Source organism: Sorex fumeus, unplaced genomic scaffold, assembly GCF_029834395.1.
Source record: "Sorex fumeus unplaced genomic scaffold, SorFum_2.1 ptg000063l, whole genome shotgun sequence".
Classification (NCBI taxonomy): Eukaryota; Metazoa; Chordata; class Mammalia; order Eulipotyphla; family Soricidae; genus Sorex; species Sorex fumeus.
The window spans coordinates 61139126-61155694 of record NW_026606120.1 but is presented as its reverse complement, the minus strand read 5'-3'; the positions used below and the strand labels follow the sequence as shown (position 1 = coordinate 61155694).

At 48.2% G+C, this 16569-nt stretch overlaps 1 protein-coding gene across 1 annotated transcript in view; it reads right to left on the bottom strand.

The window, feature by feature from the left end:
• TEX14 (testis expressed 14, intercellular bridge forming factor) overlaps positions 1-16569 on the bottom strand; it is a 108667-nt gene that overhangs the window by 60499 nt on the left and 31599 nt on the right. The window contains exons 6-11 of the mRNA XM_056127599.1: positions 16407-16537; positions 10403-10516; positions 9112-9235; positions 8360-8538; positions 4113-4264; positions 258-448 (exon numbers count right to left, since the gene is read on the bottom strand). Of these exons, the coding sequence (XP_055983574.1) occupies positions 258-448; positions 4113-4264; positions 8360-8538; positions 9112-9235; positions 10403-10516; positions 16407-16537 (891 nt within the window). The remainder of the gene's footprint in view (positions 1-257; positions 449-4112; positions 4265-8359; positions 8539-9111; positions 9236-10402; positions 10517-16406; positions 16538-16569) is intronic.

The following is a 16569-nucleotide window of genomic DNA, read 5'->3' as shown; positions in this document are numbered from 1 at the left end:
TCCAATATTTACAAACTAAGAACTAAAATTCCAAGAGGGTACCCTCTGTTTACTGACCACTGACACCCCACACCCCTCAATTCTGACCTGCCTTCACCAGGGGAAGCACTTAAGACTTTTCTCAGAGACACAGAAAACTTGTAATGAAGATTTCCCAAACTTCTCGCAACTTGGTCTCAAGCTCCTTCCTAGTCTCTAACTCCTTATTCCCTTGGGAAGGGTACACAGAAATAAATCCCAACAACTTCAGAGGTTACCTTTAAGTCATTCTTCAGAATATACTGGATATCTTGAAGGTTCATAGTCCGGTGTCTCTGCTTGACCTGGATGCCTGACTTAACAATGTCATAGTAAGGTTTTGGAAGTCTGACATCAGCTTCCAAATAATTTCCCAAAACTATGGCTTCTTTAATGTCTTCACCATCTAAGTCATTCCAGGGTATGTTATCTGTTAGGGGAAAAGTCATAGGAAGTAGCATTAATGAGATGAATAAATAAATCAGAGCAAACACCTTACCTGCTGACTATTGCTCTGGCCCCTCATAAATCAGATGAGCGGCCAGAGCAACAGTACAAGGGGTAAGGTGTTTGCCTTGCATGTGGTTAACCCAGGTTTGATCTCCAGCATCCCATATGGTCCCCCAAGCACCGCCAAGAGTGATTCCTGAGTACAGAACTAGGAGTAAACCCTGAGCATCACAGGGTGTGACCCAAAAGTGAAAGGAAGGAAGAAACAGATGAGCTCTAGAAGGAGAGCATGAGAGAGAGAGAGAGAGAGAGAGAGAGAGAGAGAGAGAAAGAGAGAGAGAGAACAAGAGAGAAAAAAAAGCGCCTGCATAAAGGGGGAAGGATGACACACTGGTGATGGGAAATGTGTACTAGCCAAGGGATGGGTGTTGGAACACTGTATGACTGAAACCCAATCATGCACAACTTTGTAACTGTGTATCTCATGGTGATTCAACTAATAAAAGGAAAGAAAGAAAGAAATCAGATGAGGAGCTGATGCATACAGCTGGTAGGGCATTTGCCTGGCATGCAGCCAGGCCAAGTTCAATCCCCGCCATCACATATGGTTCCCTGAGCACAGAGTGAGGAGTAATCCCTGATCATCGCTCTGTGTGGCCCTAAAACAAACAAAAAAAATCAGATGAGGGCCAGAGCAATAGTACAGTGGGTAGGGATTTTGCCTTGCATATGGCCCACCTGTGTTTAATCCTCAACACCTCATTTGATGCTCCAAACCCACCATAAATGACCTCTGAGCACAGAGCCAGGGGTAAGCCCTGAGCACTGCTGAGTGTGGCCCAAAAACAAAAGCAAAAAAAAAAAAAAAAAGAAATGTGATGAGAATCTGAAGAGATAGTACAGTGGGGTAGGGCACTTGCCTTGCATGTAGCCAACATAGGTTTAATCCCAGCATCCTGTATAGTCACCCAAGCCTACCAGAAGATCCCCCAGTGCAGAGCCAGGAATAAGCCCTGGGCACCAAAGGTGTGGTGCCTTTCTCCCAAAAAATAAAAGAAGGGGGCTAGAGTAATAGTACAGCCCGTAGGACATTTGCCTTGCACACGGTCGACCCAGGTTCAATGCCCAGCATCCCATATGGTCCCCCGAGCACTGCCAGCCATGAGTAATTCTTGAGTGCAGAGCCAGGAGTAACCCCTGAGCATCGCTGGGTGTGACCAAACAAGAAAAAAAAAAAGAAGAAAATCAAATGAAGGCCAGAGAGACAGTACCAGGGTTAAGGTGCTTGCCATGTATCCCTAAACCCTAGTCTGAGTCACTGGCAATACATATGGTCCCCATTTAGAGTCAAAAAACAGCCCCTGAGTACTACTGAGTGTGTCTCCAAAAAGACAAAACCAAAATAGAAATCAGATGAGGGCCAGAGACAGTACGGGGAGGGGTTAAGGAGCTGGCCTTGCATGCAGAAGACCCTGGTTCAATCCCCAACATGCATGGGGGATCCCTGAGCACCTCTAGGAACACCCCCTAAACACATGGTCCACCGAGCACCACTAGGTGACCCAAGAACAAAATTAATAAAATAACTAAAATTTTATTAATAGTACAATTGGGCTGGAGTGATAGCACAGCGGGTAGGGCGTTCGCCTTACAAGCAGCCAACATGGCTGACCCGAGTTCGATTCCTCCGCCCCTCTCGGAGAGCCCGGCAAGCTACCGAGAGTATTCGATATGCCAGACACAGTAACAACAAAGTCTCCAATGGAGACGTTACTGGGCCCGCTCGAGCAAATCGACGATCAACGGGAGGGCCTTTACCTTTACCTTTACCTTTAATAGTACAATTAATAATACAATTATTAATATTAATTATACATAAATCTAAATCAATAAAAAACATAAAAATAAAATAAAATGAGGCCGGGGAGAGATCAACAGTAGAGCGTATGATTCACATTTATGAGTGCCTGGGCTTAATCTCCAATACCAGAAAAAAGAAATGATAATAAATTGGGGAACTCCTTTATTTTATTTTATCTCAGCTTTGGAGCCACACCTGATATTACTGGAGAGTTACTCCAAGCTCAGCGGTCTGGGATTGCTCCTGAGCAGTGAGGGACATGTGGGACTGGGGACTGAACCTAGGGCTCCCTCAGCACAGCATGAACTCCAACCTGCTGAGTTCTCTCTCTGGCTCATGGACAACCCCCTTGAGTATTAACTCCTCTCTGAGAAAAACGAACTGGAAGCCTGAAAACACACAAACAGAAAATCGCTGTGGCCCTTTACCAGAGAAATAACCTGATGCAGAGACAGGAAAAAGCAAAGTGAGAATCATGCGTAATGGGTTCCACAGGGCAATGGTTGCAGACCTCAGGCTGGGGAGTCCAATGCATTCATTTCAGGAAAAGTGTGGTTTCGCCTCCCCATGATGGAAACTATACACACACACTCAACAGGGTGGGGGTGCCTCATTCCCCATACATAGTTTACAAGGTTCTACTCTCGAAGGATTCCTTCTCTCCACAGCTATGCCCCAAGTCCTTTAGAGTCCTGTGGGTTTGGAAGGGATTCCACATCTTCCAAGTGACACTACTATCACTCCTTGGACTCGCGTCCAGAGTTTGAGATCATGGCGTACTTCTCCATGATAATCTCCCTTCATTTACAAATTATCTTTTTCATTGTTGTGGGTAGTGTTTGTTAGTGTTTCAGTGTTTCTTTGGGACCAGTGGAACTTGGAATGGGGGTGCACTGATGCCAAGGATCAAATTAGGTCTTGTACATGAAAGGTGTGGACTGGATAGAACAGCTGGTAGGGTGTTTGCCTGGCACGTGGTCATCCCTCTTGGAGAGCCCGGCAAGCTACCCATGGCGTATTTGATATGCTAAAGACAGTAACAACAAGTCTCATAATGGAGACGTTACTGGTGCCCACTCAAGCAAATCAATGAACAACGGGACAACAGTGCTACATGAAAGGTCTAATATTCTCTGACTTGAGCCACATCCCTGGTCTCTATACATTTTGAAGATCCTTAAACGTTATTATCAATGTTCAGTTTTTTAAAGTTTGCTAAGAGAGATAGTATAGGAGGTAGGGCACTTGCCTTGCACATGACTGACCCAGGCTCAATCTGAGCATCCCATACAGTCCCCCAAGCCCTGCCAGAAGTAATCACAGACCACAGAGCCAGGACAAGCAATGAGCAATGATGAGTGAGGCTGAAAAAAATGAAAGAGGAGAGGGAAGAGGATGGAAGGGGATGGGAGAAAAAATGACTTCTGGGAATTAGTATCTCAAGCACGGGTGTTTTCTTCCTGGAGAAATCTTTCTTTTTTTTTTCTCTGAGTCCTACAATTTCTTTTCTTTTCTTTTGTGGGGATATCACCCCCACCCAATGATGCTCAGGGTTACTCCTGGCTCTGCACTCAGGAATTACTCCTGGTGATGCTCAGGGGACCATATAGGATGCTGCGGATCAAACCCGGGTCGGCCACATGCAAGGCAAACACCTTGCTGTACTATTGCTCTGGTCCCGAGTCCTGCAATTTCAGGAATGTAACTGGGAGAGTGGGGAACTCAAGCAAACAGAATGAGGACTTTAGTCATTGTCAACATGTCAATATGTGCTCTGACTTACCTGTTAAAATCTCCTGTATGATCATAGAAAAGCTGAAGATGTCTGACTTCACAGAGGCTGCCTTCTGTAAGATCACCTCTGGGGCGGCCCAGTTGTACAGCTGGGTGGGGAGCGGGATGCGAGTCAGGTCTCTGTGCACACCTCCGTCCTGGCTACAGAAGGAAACAAGGCAGTGCTCCTGACTGAAGGGGTCACTGGCATCACCTTGAAACATGACAATAGTGATGACTGGCAGCCTCCTGGAAATCCTAGAAACCCAACTAGATGCTTAACTTACCCAACATCCAGCTTCCTGTTCTAACACCTACAACAACTTACCTTTCCAACGGGGGGGGGGGGGGAAGGGGGGAGCCCTACCAATCCCCCACCTCACCTGGCTGCCCTCTCTTGCTCACATACCAAAGCGCCGGGGCCCTCTTTCATTTTCTCCAATACACTAACCACAATACCACCTCAGGTCTTGGTGCCAGTGAATTCTATAGGGCAGGCTCAGCCTAGATCCTACTGTGATTGGTGGCTTCCTGGAAAGAAGGAAGGTATTTGAGGCCTCCTCAAAGAGGCTGTCCCAGAATACGTAATCTAAAGGAAGCTCACTTTGTTGGCTTTGTACACTGATCTGAATTTCTGTTCATTTTTATTTGTCTCCCTTTCACTTGAGTAAGCCCCACAGAAGTATATACCTTTTCTATCTTCTATCACTGCATCTCTAAACTTGCAGCAGGACCTCACAAAAGCAAAGCATGCACTCTACCACTGAGCTATATACCCATCCTCAAGGCCTACCTTTTTTGTTTGTAACCTCTTTTTTATGGGGGGGGGGGGGGGAGGCCACACCCAACAGGTATCAGGCAATACTGTGGATTCAACCCACTTCTCTTGTCTGTAAAGCATGGACTCCAACCCTTCGAGCAATCTTCCTAATCCTCAATGCTTACTTTATAATTAGATTCCCCTCAAACCCCTGCTTCATCAGAGCCTCTAGGACTCCTCAAACAACTCACAACTGCTTTTTTTTCCTCCTCCCTTTCCTTTGTTGTTGCTGTTGTCATGGTATCTGAAGACGACATAACCAGCTGCAGTGCACCAAAAACACCTTGCTGAGGTTCTGACAGTCCCAAAGGTTAGTGCCATCAGGATCATACACTGTGCATGTGCCAGTGATCGAACTAGAGGACTCGTGCTCACTAGGCAAGGCAGGGGCACAGCCACTGAGCTATCTCTGGGCCTCCATGGACGCCTACAATGGTACTGACTTTAGTTGTACACCAGGTGTGCTCTGGTGTTGCATAAAAAGCATGACCTGGCATGCAAATATTATACTCATCACAAGGAAAGAAACAGAATATTTTATTGACAGATCTAGTCTGGGGACCTAGAATTTTCAGGTTCCAGGAGAAATCTTCACATAAACACTCACTTGCCTGTCCAGGCCTCTCAGGCTTTTCTAAGCCTCTGATGAACTACAAACACCTTAACACCAGGATGTATCTCTTTTCTGTTGATAGCGGTGGTGGTAATTTTTAGATGGATATACTTGGTGGTGGTCAGCAACTATTTCTGGTGCAGTGCTTCGGGGATCAATGGTGCTGGGATCAAACCCAGGACTCCCAAATGCAAAGCATGTATTACAGTCCTCTGAGTCAACTCCCAGTAGTGTGCGTGTGTGTGTGTGTGTGTGTGTGTGGTGCCAGGAATCATATCCCTGCCTTAAACAATGCAAGTTATAAATTCTACAGAGTAACATACCAAGTCTATTCTTTAATACCAGGGGCCAGAGAGATTGTACAGCATGTAAGGCACTTGCCTTGCACAAGACCAACATGGGTTCAGTCCCTAAAGATTTGGTTTGGGCAATTAACATTATTTTTTGTTTGTTTTGAAGGGAGATGGAGGCCACACATAGTGATGCTCAGGGCTAACTCCAGACTTTGTGCTCAGAGATCACTCCTAGTGGTGCTTATGGGACCATGTATGGTGCTGGGATCCAACTTCAGTTGACTACATGCAGGGCAAGCACCTTAGTCTGTTAGTACTTCTCTAGCCCCCTACATCCTTTTTCTCTTATTTTCATTCCCCTTGCTCTCTTAAAATCCTGCACCCTTCTCTGTTAAAGCTAGCCAGTGATAGGAAGTGGTTTCTTTTCTGGACATCATTCTAGGGCAGTAATTTTTCTAGGCTGTGGCTGTGCCATCATTAAAATTACATTTGGGTATGGCTATGTGATGCCATTTACAAGGTCAATTCCGGCTCTGAAGACTCAATTATGAAGCTGAAACTAGGAGAAACTGTTGGTATCTTTTTTTTTACATCAAGAGATGGAATGTTACCCTTGGCAATGACATTCGAAAAAAAACCTACGCAAATAGAGTGTTATCAAAAATAGATATGAAATTGAAAGCTATTTGGGATTCTGAATAATCCCCGCTTGGTGTCACCTGCTTGCTGACAGACAATTCTGCTTGAAGCTTTTTTCCAAGATTAACAAGCCCCAAACAGAATTCATCCCTTTCCTACCAGAAACAGTACCTCCGATGTCCCAATCATCTCACAATCCCCAACCAAGTCTGTGGGCCCAGATCTTTCCCTTCTACACTGATTCTTCCCCCCGCCCCCCATATAATCGCTTTATTTTTTTTTCTAAATTGATTCTTTCGATATCACCAGACTGCCCTGTGGACTTCTGGTCTATGTTCCCCAGACCTCTATCCCATGCTACCTTCTGGCCAGAAATTATCCAGAGTCACCTGGTTCTTGCCACTGCTGGGTTACTGTAAAGCCCTTCACCTGTCTGTGTCTAGCTCCCCCATCTGCAAAAGGAAGGGAGTGGACCATCTCTAATGTTCCACTTAACTCTGGGGTTTACGTTTCTGTTGGAGAGCAAAAGCAAAAATGTTGTACCTCCATCCAACAACAGAGGGCGCTCCGTCACTGTGAAACTGCTTGATACTGCCAGCCTTTCTTCCCTTGGCAATTAACAACAGAAATGACCAAATCACCAAGCTTGCACTGCTACTTGCAGATATAATCCAAGTGGTGAGCTCTGTATCCAACCATTTCAAGTTTTCCCTTCATCCAGACTGGCCCATTTTCTTAATAAGTGTTTCCTTAGTGTTTCACTGCTACGAGGCAGGCACCAAGCTAGACACCAAAGACAGTGATGAGGAAGTATATGGTTCAGCCCTCTTGCAGCTGCCCCTGTGGTGGGGACAACACAAAGTACCCAAATGACTAAGGAGGTGTAAATACGCAAAGTGCTGGCAGGGATAAGTGCTTCTGGGGATTGGTGTGTATGTGTGTGTGTGTGTGTGTGTAGTGATAGTAGAGCGAGTAGGGAGCTTGCCTTGCTCATGGTCAACCCGGGTTAGATCTACAGCACCACATATGGTTCCACTCCCACCAGGAGTGATCCCTGTACTATCACTACACACACACACACACACACACACACACACACACACAGAAGCACTTGTCCCTGCCAGCACTTCTCCCTTTCTTCTCTCCCCTCACATCATTCTAAGTAAGTCTGAATAAAACTGATGTCAGTGGACCCCACAGGTGGCTCACGTGAGTAGAGAGGAGAGACAGTCACTTTCTCCCCAACAGCCTCTGCCATCTGGGACCCAGGGTTACTGGGATCTTGTCTCGCTCTGCTTACAGAAAGGAATTTCAGGAGTAGACAAGCAGTGAAGTAAAACAGATTTTATTTGGAGGGTTTTATGGTGTGGAGGGAGATAGGGTGAAAGAGAGAGTAACACACTCAAGAGATAACGCGGGCTTCTCCAAGGGCAGAGAGAGCCCCTACACATATCCCAGCATTAGACACGAAAGCATGGAAGTCCACATCTCAAGAGGGGAGATGTGGGTGACGCATGTGCTCAGGTACCACATGTGCTCGGCCACATGGGCACAAGCAGCACATGGGCTCAGGCAGCATATACGCGCCCTTCCTTTGTTCAAGGTGGCCTTTATGTTTCTGGCCAAACTTGGTTTCATGCCCAGCACTGCAAATTGTTATTCCTGAGCACAGAGCCAAGAATGGCGCTTGACCACCCACCATTGGGTGTGGTGTAAGACCCTCCACACAAAAACAAGTAAAATTCAAACTTCAGGAACCTAGGGATGATGGCTCAGTGGGAGAAGACCACTGAAGGACAGTCTGGCTGGCCACCGAGGAAGAGTCCCGCCCAGATCAGACACTCTCTCCAGCGAAGAGGACCCCATGAAGCCCCTCTGGCAACTTCACCCACCTTTCCATCATGTACTCAAGGTTGGTCAGCCTTGCTTCCCCGGTGGAGACTATGTGGATGGCGTAGGAGCTGAGGGCACGGTGGATGAAGCCCCGCGAGTGCAGGTACCTCAGGGCGTCAGAGACCTGGAGCAGCAGGTGCACGATGAGCTCCATGTGCAGCACGGGGAACTGGCAGCGCTGCAGGCAAGAAGGAAGTTGGCAGGGAGCAGAAGGAGCCGCATCCCGGGCCCTGGAGGATGCCCTGTCATTTCCAGAGTCCTATAACTCAAGACACTCCAGCTACCGAGAGCCTGTTTTAAAGAAGGACCCTAAAGCCTGGTGCAGTTGAGGGGCCTGCCTGGCTCCAAACCTGAGCCCCCCTCCCTCATCTTAGCTGGAAAAGGAGAAATTCCTCAAGGCCTGTCCATTCAGGATGAGTATGGAGACCACAGCCACCTCCAGCAACCTGCCTCCATCCAGACCTGTGCATCTGGGGCACCACCTGGTCCTGACCTCAGTCCAAAGACCCAGAAACTTCAGCTTCAAGAGGATAAAAATTGGGGCTGGAGCAGGTAGGATATTTGCCCTGCACGTGGCCAACCTGGGTTCGATTCCCAGCATCCCATATGGTCCCCTGAGCACTGCCAGGAGTGATTCCTGAGTACAGAGCCAGGAGTAACCACCCCCCCCCCTGCACTTCCAGGTATGCTCCCCCCAAAAAAGAGGACAGAACTTTATTCACACCAGAGATACCCAGAGGACTAGTCTCACCCGCTCGTGCAGAACCCCAAAGAGTGTGCCCACGGTGATACGCTCATACACCAGGCGCGTCCTCTCCAGGTCCTGGGACAGGCACACAGCCATCAGCTGCAGCAGGTGTGGGTGTCGCAGCTTACTGCAAAAAGAGAAGCATCTTACTATGGACTGAAGGAAAGAGGGCATGGTGAAAAAATGGGCTCCGGACTGTCATCGAGGCTCCTCTAACAAAATCTGAACAAATGCCATTTGCCTGTTACTCTAGGAAACCAGGATGGGCTGGAACAGATTGGCCTCTCACTGATCAGACCCTTGGGGCTCCTGAATGACAATGGGAGGTACTAAGCATGGTCCTTTATATAGGTCACTTCCATCAAGTGACCTTCAAGGAAGTGCCATTACGCTCATTTTAGAGATAAAGAAATGAGTTTGAACAGTTGCCCAAGGCCACACAACCCGAGTGGTACATGAAAGCCCATAGAGTATCTGAGTCCTTCCTCTGTGTGTGTGTGTGTGTGTGTGTGTGTGTGTGTTGGGGGGAGGGGGACTTCCCCTTTAGTCTAATTTCCCAAAAAAGAAAAGGAAGAACAGGAAGAATTTGGCCTCAGATGTACCTCCTGTAAGAGATGAGCGGACTCTCCATTTCAAGACCTCAGCAGCACTGGTGTGAACACTAGTGTGAAATCCTAAGCTGAGAATGTCTCCCACCTAGTGAAGATGATGAGGTCACAGTAAACAGGAGGTTCTGAGAGACTTGTGGGCTTGTCCTCCACAGTGGAGAAGCTGCTTGGATATTCAGCCCTGTTCTGTGCAGACAGGACAGTGGGTCCTTGTGACGAACAGACAAGGTGGTTGTTTTGAGGATGAAGCCAAATCCTCCGACTTGCCAGTGTGTTGCCAATAAAGGTCTTTATTGGGTCTGCCGCCTGACTCTTGTTTGACTAGCCCTCAAGCAGCCATGGACCCAGACCCTCACAGTTACAAACAACTGTAAGGGCCCCAGCAGACACAAGGGTGGGGACAATGAAAATAGAACAGCAGGTAAGGCACTTGCCTTGCATGCTGCCAACCCAGGTTCCATCCCTGACATCCCATGGGTTCCCCAAATAACACCAAGAGGGATTCCTAAGCCATGAGTGTGATCGCTAAGCATCACCAGGTGTAACCAAAAAATAAAAAAAAAACTCCTTCTTGGGCAGCCCTTTGAGGTCAAATTCGCCAACTACCAGGAAATGTTCTCCATGCCCCAGACCTCCAGACACTGCCCTACAAAGCCCCCCTCTCCCACCCTGGGTCCCCTTCTCACCTGCTGTGCTCCTGCTCTGCAATTAACAAGTCGGCCAGCCGCAGCCTGCTGCATTGTGGGTGGCTGGGCAAATGCAGATCCTTCACCGTCACTCTGCTCCCATTCCACATGAGGCTACAAGGGCAAGACAGAGTGTGAGCACTGTCGCTTCTGAATGAGGATTTCTCCCAGCCCAAGAGCAGAGAAGCAATATTAACCCAGAATCATAGAGTCTGGGGTATCCCTGGGGCCCTTCCCCCGGATCCTAAAGCACCAATAGTACAGCACCCTAGTACAGCTGGCAGGCAGTCCTGAAGAATTGGAGGGCCCACATCCCCCCACCATGTCAGCTCACCCTCGGGGCCTGCTCTACAGAATCACAACTGAGTCTCTGAGGAGATGTGAACCAAAATGCTAAAATGCGTGGGTACAACAGTCTTCTACGTGAAAAATTCTGGGGCATCCTGGGAGGGAAGTGGGCCAAGTTCCCATCTTGCTAAAGCCTTGAAGCCCACAGCTGCTGTCATGCTAATGGCCCAACCCCCCTACTTCACAACTAATTTCTGCAGAGACACAACACCTCAAAAATTCCAAGTACACTGGTTTTCAGGCTAAGAACTCTGGGGTCGGGGCTGGAGCAATAGCACAGCGGGTAGGGCATTTGCCTTGCACACGGCTGACCCTGGTTCGATTCCCAGCATCCCATATGGTCCCCTGAGCACCGCCAGGAGTGATTCCTGAGTGCAAAGCCAGGAGTAACCCCCAAGCATCGCCGGGTGTGACCCAAAAAGAAAAAAAAAAAGAACTCTGGGGTCCTCTGAGAGTGGGAGCCAGTCGCCTCTTTCCACCACCAACCCTCCCCACATACTCGCAGAAGCCCTCACAGCCATGCTCACATCCCGGAGTTCATTGGCCCAGCTCTGGCCCAGTTCTACAGATTCTGAAGTTTCTGAACCACAAGGCAACATGGCAGCCACAAGATATCTCCAAATACTGACATCCCAGTAGGAGCGCACCAAATTAGATGGGAGAGTAACAGGAAAGCCAACTAAACTCAACAGTAATGACAATAAAAATGAGAGGAGGCTCAACTAAGCACCGAACAACTTAGTAAATCCTCAAGTAAGGATTTAACAACCCTGTGGTGAGATGTAACAATTACCACAAATTTCTTTTACTATTTTTTTTCTTTTTGGGTCACACCCAGCAATGCACAGGGGTTACTCCTGGCTCATGCACTCAAGAATTACTCCTGGCAGTGCTCAGGGAACCACATGGGATGCTGGGAATCAAACCCAAGTTGGCCGCATGCAAGGCAAATGCCCTATCTGCTGCTGCTATCACTCCAGCCCCTCTTTTACTATTTTTGATAACTTCATTTGCTATCTAGTGGCAAGCAACAAACAGTGTTAAATAAATTACTGTGTTCCTTTTAAGGGAAGAAGGTAAGAAAATGAGGACAACAGTGGAGGGAAGATGCATTGGTGGTGGGATTGGTGCTGGAATGTTGAATGCCCACAAGTCAATTATGAACAACTTTGTAAACTATCGTGTTTAAAGTAAAAAAAAAATAAAGAAGAAGAAATTGGTGAGAGGGAGGGAGGACTGATCAGGTTAGTATTTCTGGCAGAAAACGGCACCACCCTATGGGGGAGGGGCAACGAGCAAGGGGGGTGGGGTTCGGAAAATGGGAGGCCAGTACAGGTGACAGACAGTGATCACCTCGGCAAATGCCAAAGAAGTGGACAGGGCGGAGGAAACAAGTAAAACAGGCCAGGAAAACAAGGCAAGTGTCAGCTGGATGGAGAGAGCCCAGGAAGTCTGAAAGAGGACTTTATTTTCTTGTGTTTTGGGTCACACCTGGCAATGATAGGGGTTAATCCTGGCACTGTACTCAGGAATCACACCTGGTGGTGCTCAGAGGACATATGGAATGCTGAGATTGAACCCAGGTCAGCCGTGTGGAAGGCAGGCTTCCTACCTACCATCCTATTGCTCCAGCCTATGAGAGTTTTTTTTTTATTTCTTATTTTAGGGTTTTAAGACATTCACTGTGTTAGTATTGCTGGTCCTGACAGTGTTCATGTATTCATTATTTATTCATTTATTCAGCACCAAAGCCAGACTTTAAAGTAAGCCTTCACTGATGAGTAAAAATTGTATCATCCCTATATTCAGCCAAGGCTGAGAGATAGAAACATTTGTGGTAACAGTACAGTGAAAGCAGGCACTCTGCAGAGCTGATGGAAGCACTGTGGTAGCCCAGGGCAGTAAGGGAGGGAGACTCAAGAGCGTGTCTGCACTCTGCACCTCTCTGCTCATCCCACCTCAGCTACCAGAGCTCAGGGAATGCCTGGCCTAGAGTAGGTCAGTCTCAACCTCAGCAGAGATGCTGCGGGTCTGTCGCCCTTCCCTCACAGAAAAGAATTTCCGAAAGAAGTGAAATGGTGAAGCCGAGTATTTTTTATGTAGGCAAGTAGATAGGGAAAGGTCCTGGACAATGAAACAGGCCAGCAAAAGTTCTGGAAAGAAAATTTCAAGGCTGATCCACTTTGTGGATACAGATAAGACCTTGAGCAGAGGACCAGGAGGAGATTGGACCCCACCCCATGAGGGAAATTCCTCGAATTCTCTCGGACCTCTCCCTCAATCTGATTAACTTTAGTGATTCAGCCCAAAGAGGACCATCACCACTCCCAACGTCTCTGCTAACCTCCTCAGCAATGGACTATTACCTGGGAAGAAGCTCCACACTGGGGAAGGTTGGAGAAACCCTATAAAGGCCACCTTGAATAAAAGTTGGGCGCACATATGCTGCCTGAGCCTATGTGCTGCTTGTGCCCATGTGGCCCTAGCACATGTGGTACCCGAGCACATGCATCACGTGCATCTCCCCTCTTTTTTATTTTTAAAAAAAATTTTTTTATGTAGGAGTACTGCTATTTATTCAGCCAATGATTAGCTGATTGAATTGGGCAAGAACTCCACCTTACTTTTCTTTGTCTTCATTTTTTATACTTTTATTTATTGAATCACTGTGACAGCAGTTACAAAGCTTTCAGGTTTAAGTCTCAGTCACACAACGATTCACCCATACCTTCACCAGTGCCCGTTCTCCACCACCAAAAACCCCAGAATACCCTCATCCTACACCCTCCCCTACTGTGGGGCAGATGATTTCCATATTATTCTCTCTCTACTTTGATCACATTCAATATTTTGACACCAGAAGCACATTATTTGGGATTTTATCCCAACACTGGGCTGGAGCGATAGCACAGCGGGTAGGGTGTTTGCCTTGCAAGCGGCCAACATGGCCGACCTGAGTTCGATTTCTCCACCGCTCTCGGAGAGCCTAGCAAGTTACCAAGAGTATCTCGTCCATGAGGCAAAGCCTGGCAAGCTACCCATGATGTATTCGAGATGCCAAACACAGTAATAATTGTCACAATAGAGACATTACCGGGCCCACTCGAGCAAATCATTGAACAACAGGAGGACTGTGACAGTGACCTCAACACTCAGATCTGCTGAAAAGGCAACAGTAGACAATTTGTTTTCTATTGCTGGTTAAGATATGATGGTTAACATATGATGTCGCGTGGCTGCAGTAGTGGTCGCGCAATTCTGAAATTCCAAAATTTTAACAATTAAATCTGGAGGGATTTCTGTCAAAACCTGCTGGGTTCTGAGATTTGTCTCTGAGTTTCTGGGATCATGACCGTTAAGCAGCTTGATCAGGAGCCAGAAAGGCCATTCATGGGCGGCGACTGGGGTCTCCTTGGGATGGGGAGGAAAGGGCCGGCTCCACCCCATCCTGTGAGGCCCTGCAAGTCTCCTCACTGAGGACCCAAACCTTACTGTCCCATGGTCTCTGGAGGATGGCAGCCACCAAGCCACCTAGGGGGAGCAGGTAGAGGGACAGCACCCTTTCCCCCCTGGGGTGGCTTGGCTACAGTAACCTACTGTGGGTCTGGACACATTTCTGCCAAAAGCCACTAGGTTCCGAGAGTTGTTTCTGAGTCTCTGGGATCATGGCCATTAAGCAGCTTGATCAGGAGCCAGCGAGGCTGTTCGTGGGCGGCGACTCGGGGTCTCGTTGGGGTGGGGAGGAAAGGGCCGGGTCCACCCCCATTCCTGTGAAACCCCACGTGTCTCATCACTGCAGGCCCAAACCTCACTGTCCAGTGGCCTCTGGAGGATGGCGACCACTGGGCCGCCAGGGGGAACAGGCTAAGGCATGAAACCCATTCCCACCTGGGGTGGTCCAGCACTGGTAACCTAGTGCAGGGACCGGACGTATTTCTGCCAAAAGCCGCTGGGTTTCAAGATTTGCCTCTGAGTCTCTAGTATCATGGCCGTTAAGCAGCTTGATCAGGAGCCAGAGAGGCCGTTCGTGGGCAGCGACTTGGGATGTCGTTGGGGTGGGGAAGAAAGGGCCAGCTCCACCCCCATCCCGTGAGGCTCCGCGTGTCTCATCACTGCGGTCCCAAACCTGACTCTCTAGTGGCCACTGGGCTGCCAGGGGGAACAGGCCAAGGCATGAAACTATTCCCACCTGGGTTGGCCCAGTGCCAGTAATCTACTGCAGGGACCAGACACATTTCTGCCAAAAGCCGTTGGGTTTCAAGATTTGTTTCTGAGTCTCTGGGATCATGGCTGTTAAGCAGTCCGATCAGGAACCAGTGAGGCCATGCCTCCAATTATATAGCTGAGCCCGAGGTGGTTTGTGGGTGGTCCCCCACATACCTAACATTTGGCCATTTACTTTCTTGGTAAACTTTGCCCCAAGTTTTTGGGGTCCGGCCAAAGGCACAATAGCAATTTTGGGGTATCTGGAAGCCTGATGGCGCCATGAGGCTGCTGATGCACTCACCTCACATGTACAGATTGACCTGATGCATCTCCCCTCTTGAGATGTGTACTTTCACGCTTTCGTGTCTAATGCTGGAATATGTGTAGGGGCTCTCTCTGCCCTTGGAGAAGCCCGCGTTATCTCTTGAGTGTGTTACTCTCTCTTTCACCCTGTCTCCCTCCACACCATAAAACCCTCCAAATAAAATCTGTTTTACTTCACTGCTTGTCTACTCCTAAAATTCCTTTCTGCAAGCAGAGCAAGATAAGAACCCAGGAACCCTGGGTCCCAGGTGGCAGAGGCAGATGGGGAGAAAGTGACTGTCTTTCTCCTCTCTACTCACGTGAGCCACCTGTGGGGTCCACCGACATCAATTTTATTCAAACTTATTTAGAATGATGTGAGGGGAGAGGAGAAAGGGAGAAGTGTGTGTTCAACAGAGAACAGAGAACACAGGCTTCTCCAGAGAGGAAACAGGCAAGCAGAGAAATATGAAAATGAGAGAATGTACTCAAGCGAAAAGGGCTTGAGGAGCAAGCCAAGAGAGGCCTTTTTAAAAGAAGGCTTCTCCTGGGGCCAGAGATAGTGCAGTGGGTAAGACACTTGTCTTGCATTCCATGAATCTGGGTGCAGTCTCCAGCACCCCACATGGTCCCCCAAGGCCAGCAGGAATGTGATCCCTGAGTGCAGAGTGAGGCGTACTGTGGCCCCAAAACTAAACAAAAAAAACAGAAGAATATTTTTCCTGAGCAGGGAAAAACTTCCAGGTTCAAGGACGCCAAAAGCCCAAGAGAGAAGTGGCAAAGGGTGTCTTCCCAAAAATGCCAGTGAGGGGCTGGAGCGACAGTACAGCAGGTAAGGTAGTACAGTAATGCCATGCATGTGGCAGCCGACCCGGGTTCAATCCCTGGCAACCCATATGGTTCCCCAAGCATTGCCAGGAGTAATTCCTGAGTGTAGAGCCAGGAATAACTCCTGAGCATGCTGGATGTGGCCCTAAGAGCCAAAACTAAAAACAAACAAAAAAAAATGCCAGCCGTGTCCAGGTTCAGAGACCCTAATTTAAACACCAGTTCTTCAGTGTTTCTATGTGTCTGGGCAGAATCCCCCCTAACATAAAGAGATCACCCTTCTTCCTAACGGCTTGAATCAGAACCCCTGTCCACTTACTTGGTCATAACCATGTAGGGGCCACTGAAGAAAGAAAAGGTGGGTTCATCATCAGCTTGTGTCACCTCTTTCTCTCCAACCACCGGAAGAGAGCCGAGATAGGCCAGTTGTGTGCCCCCTGTAAGATAAAACTGAAAACAAAGATAGCCTTAAATTTGGGGGC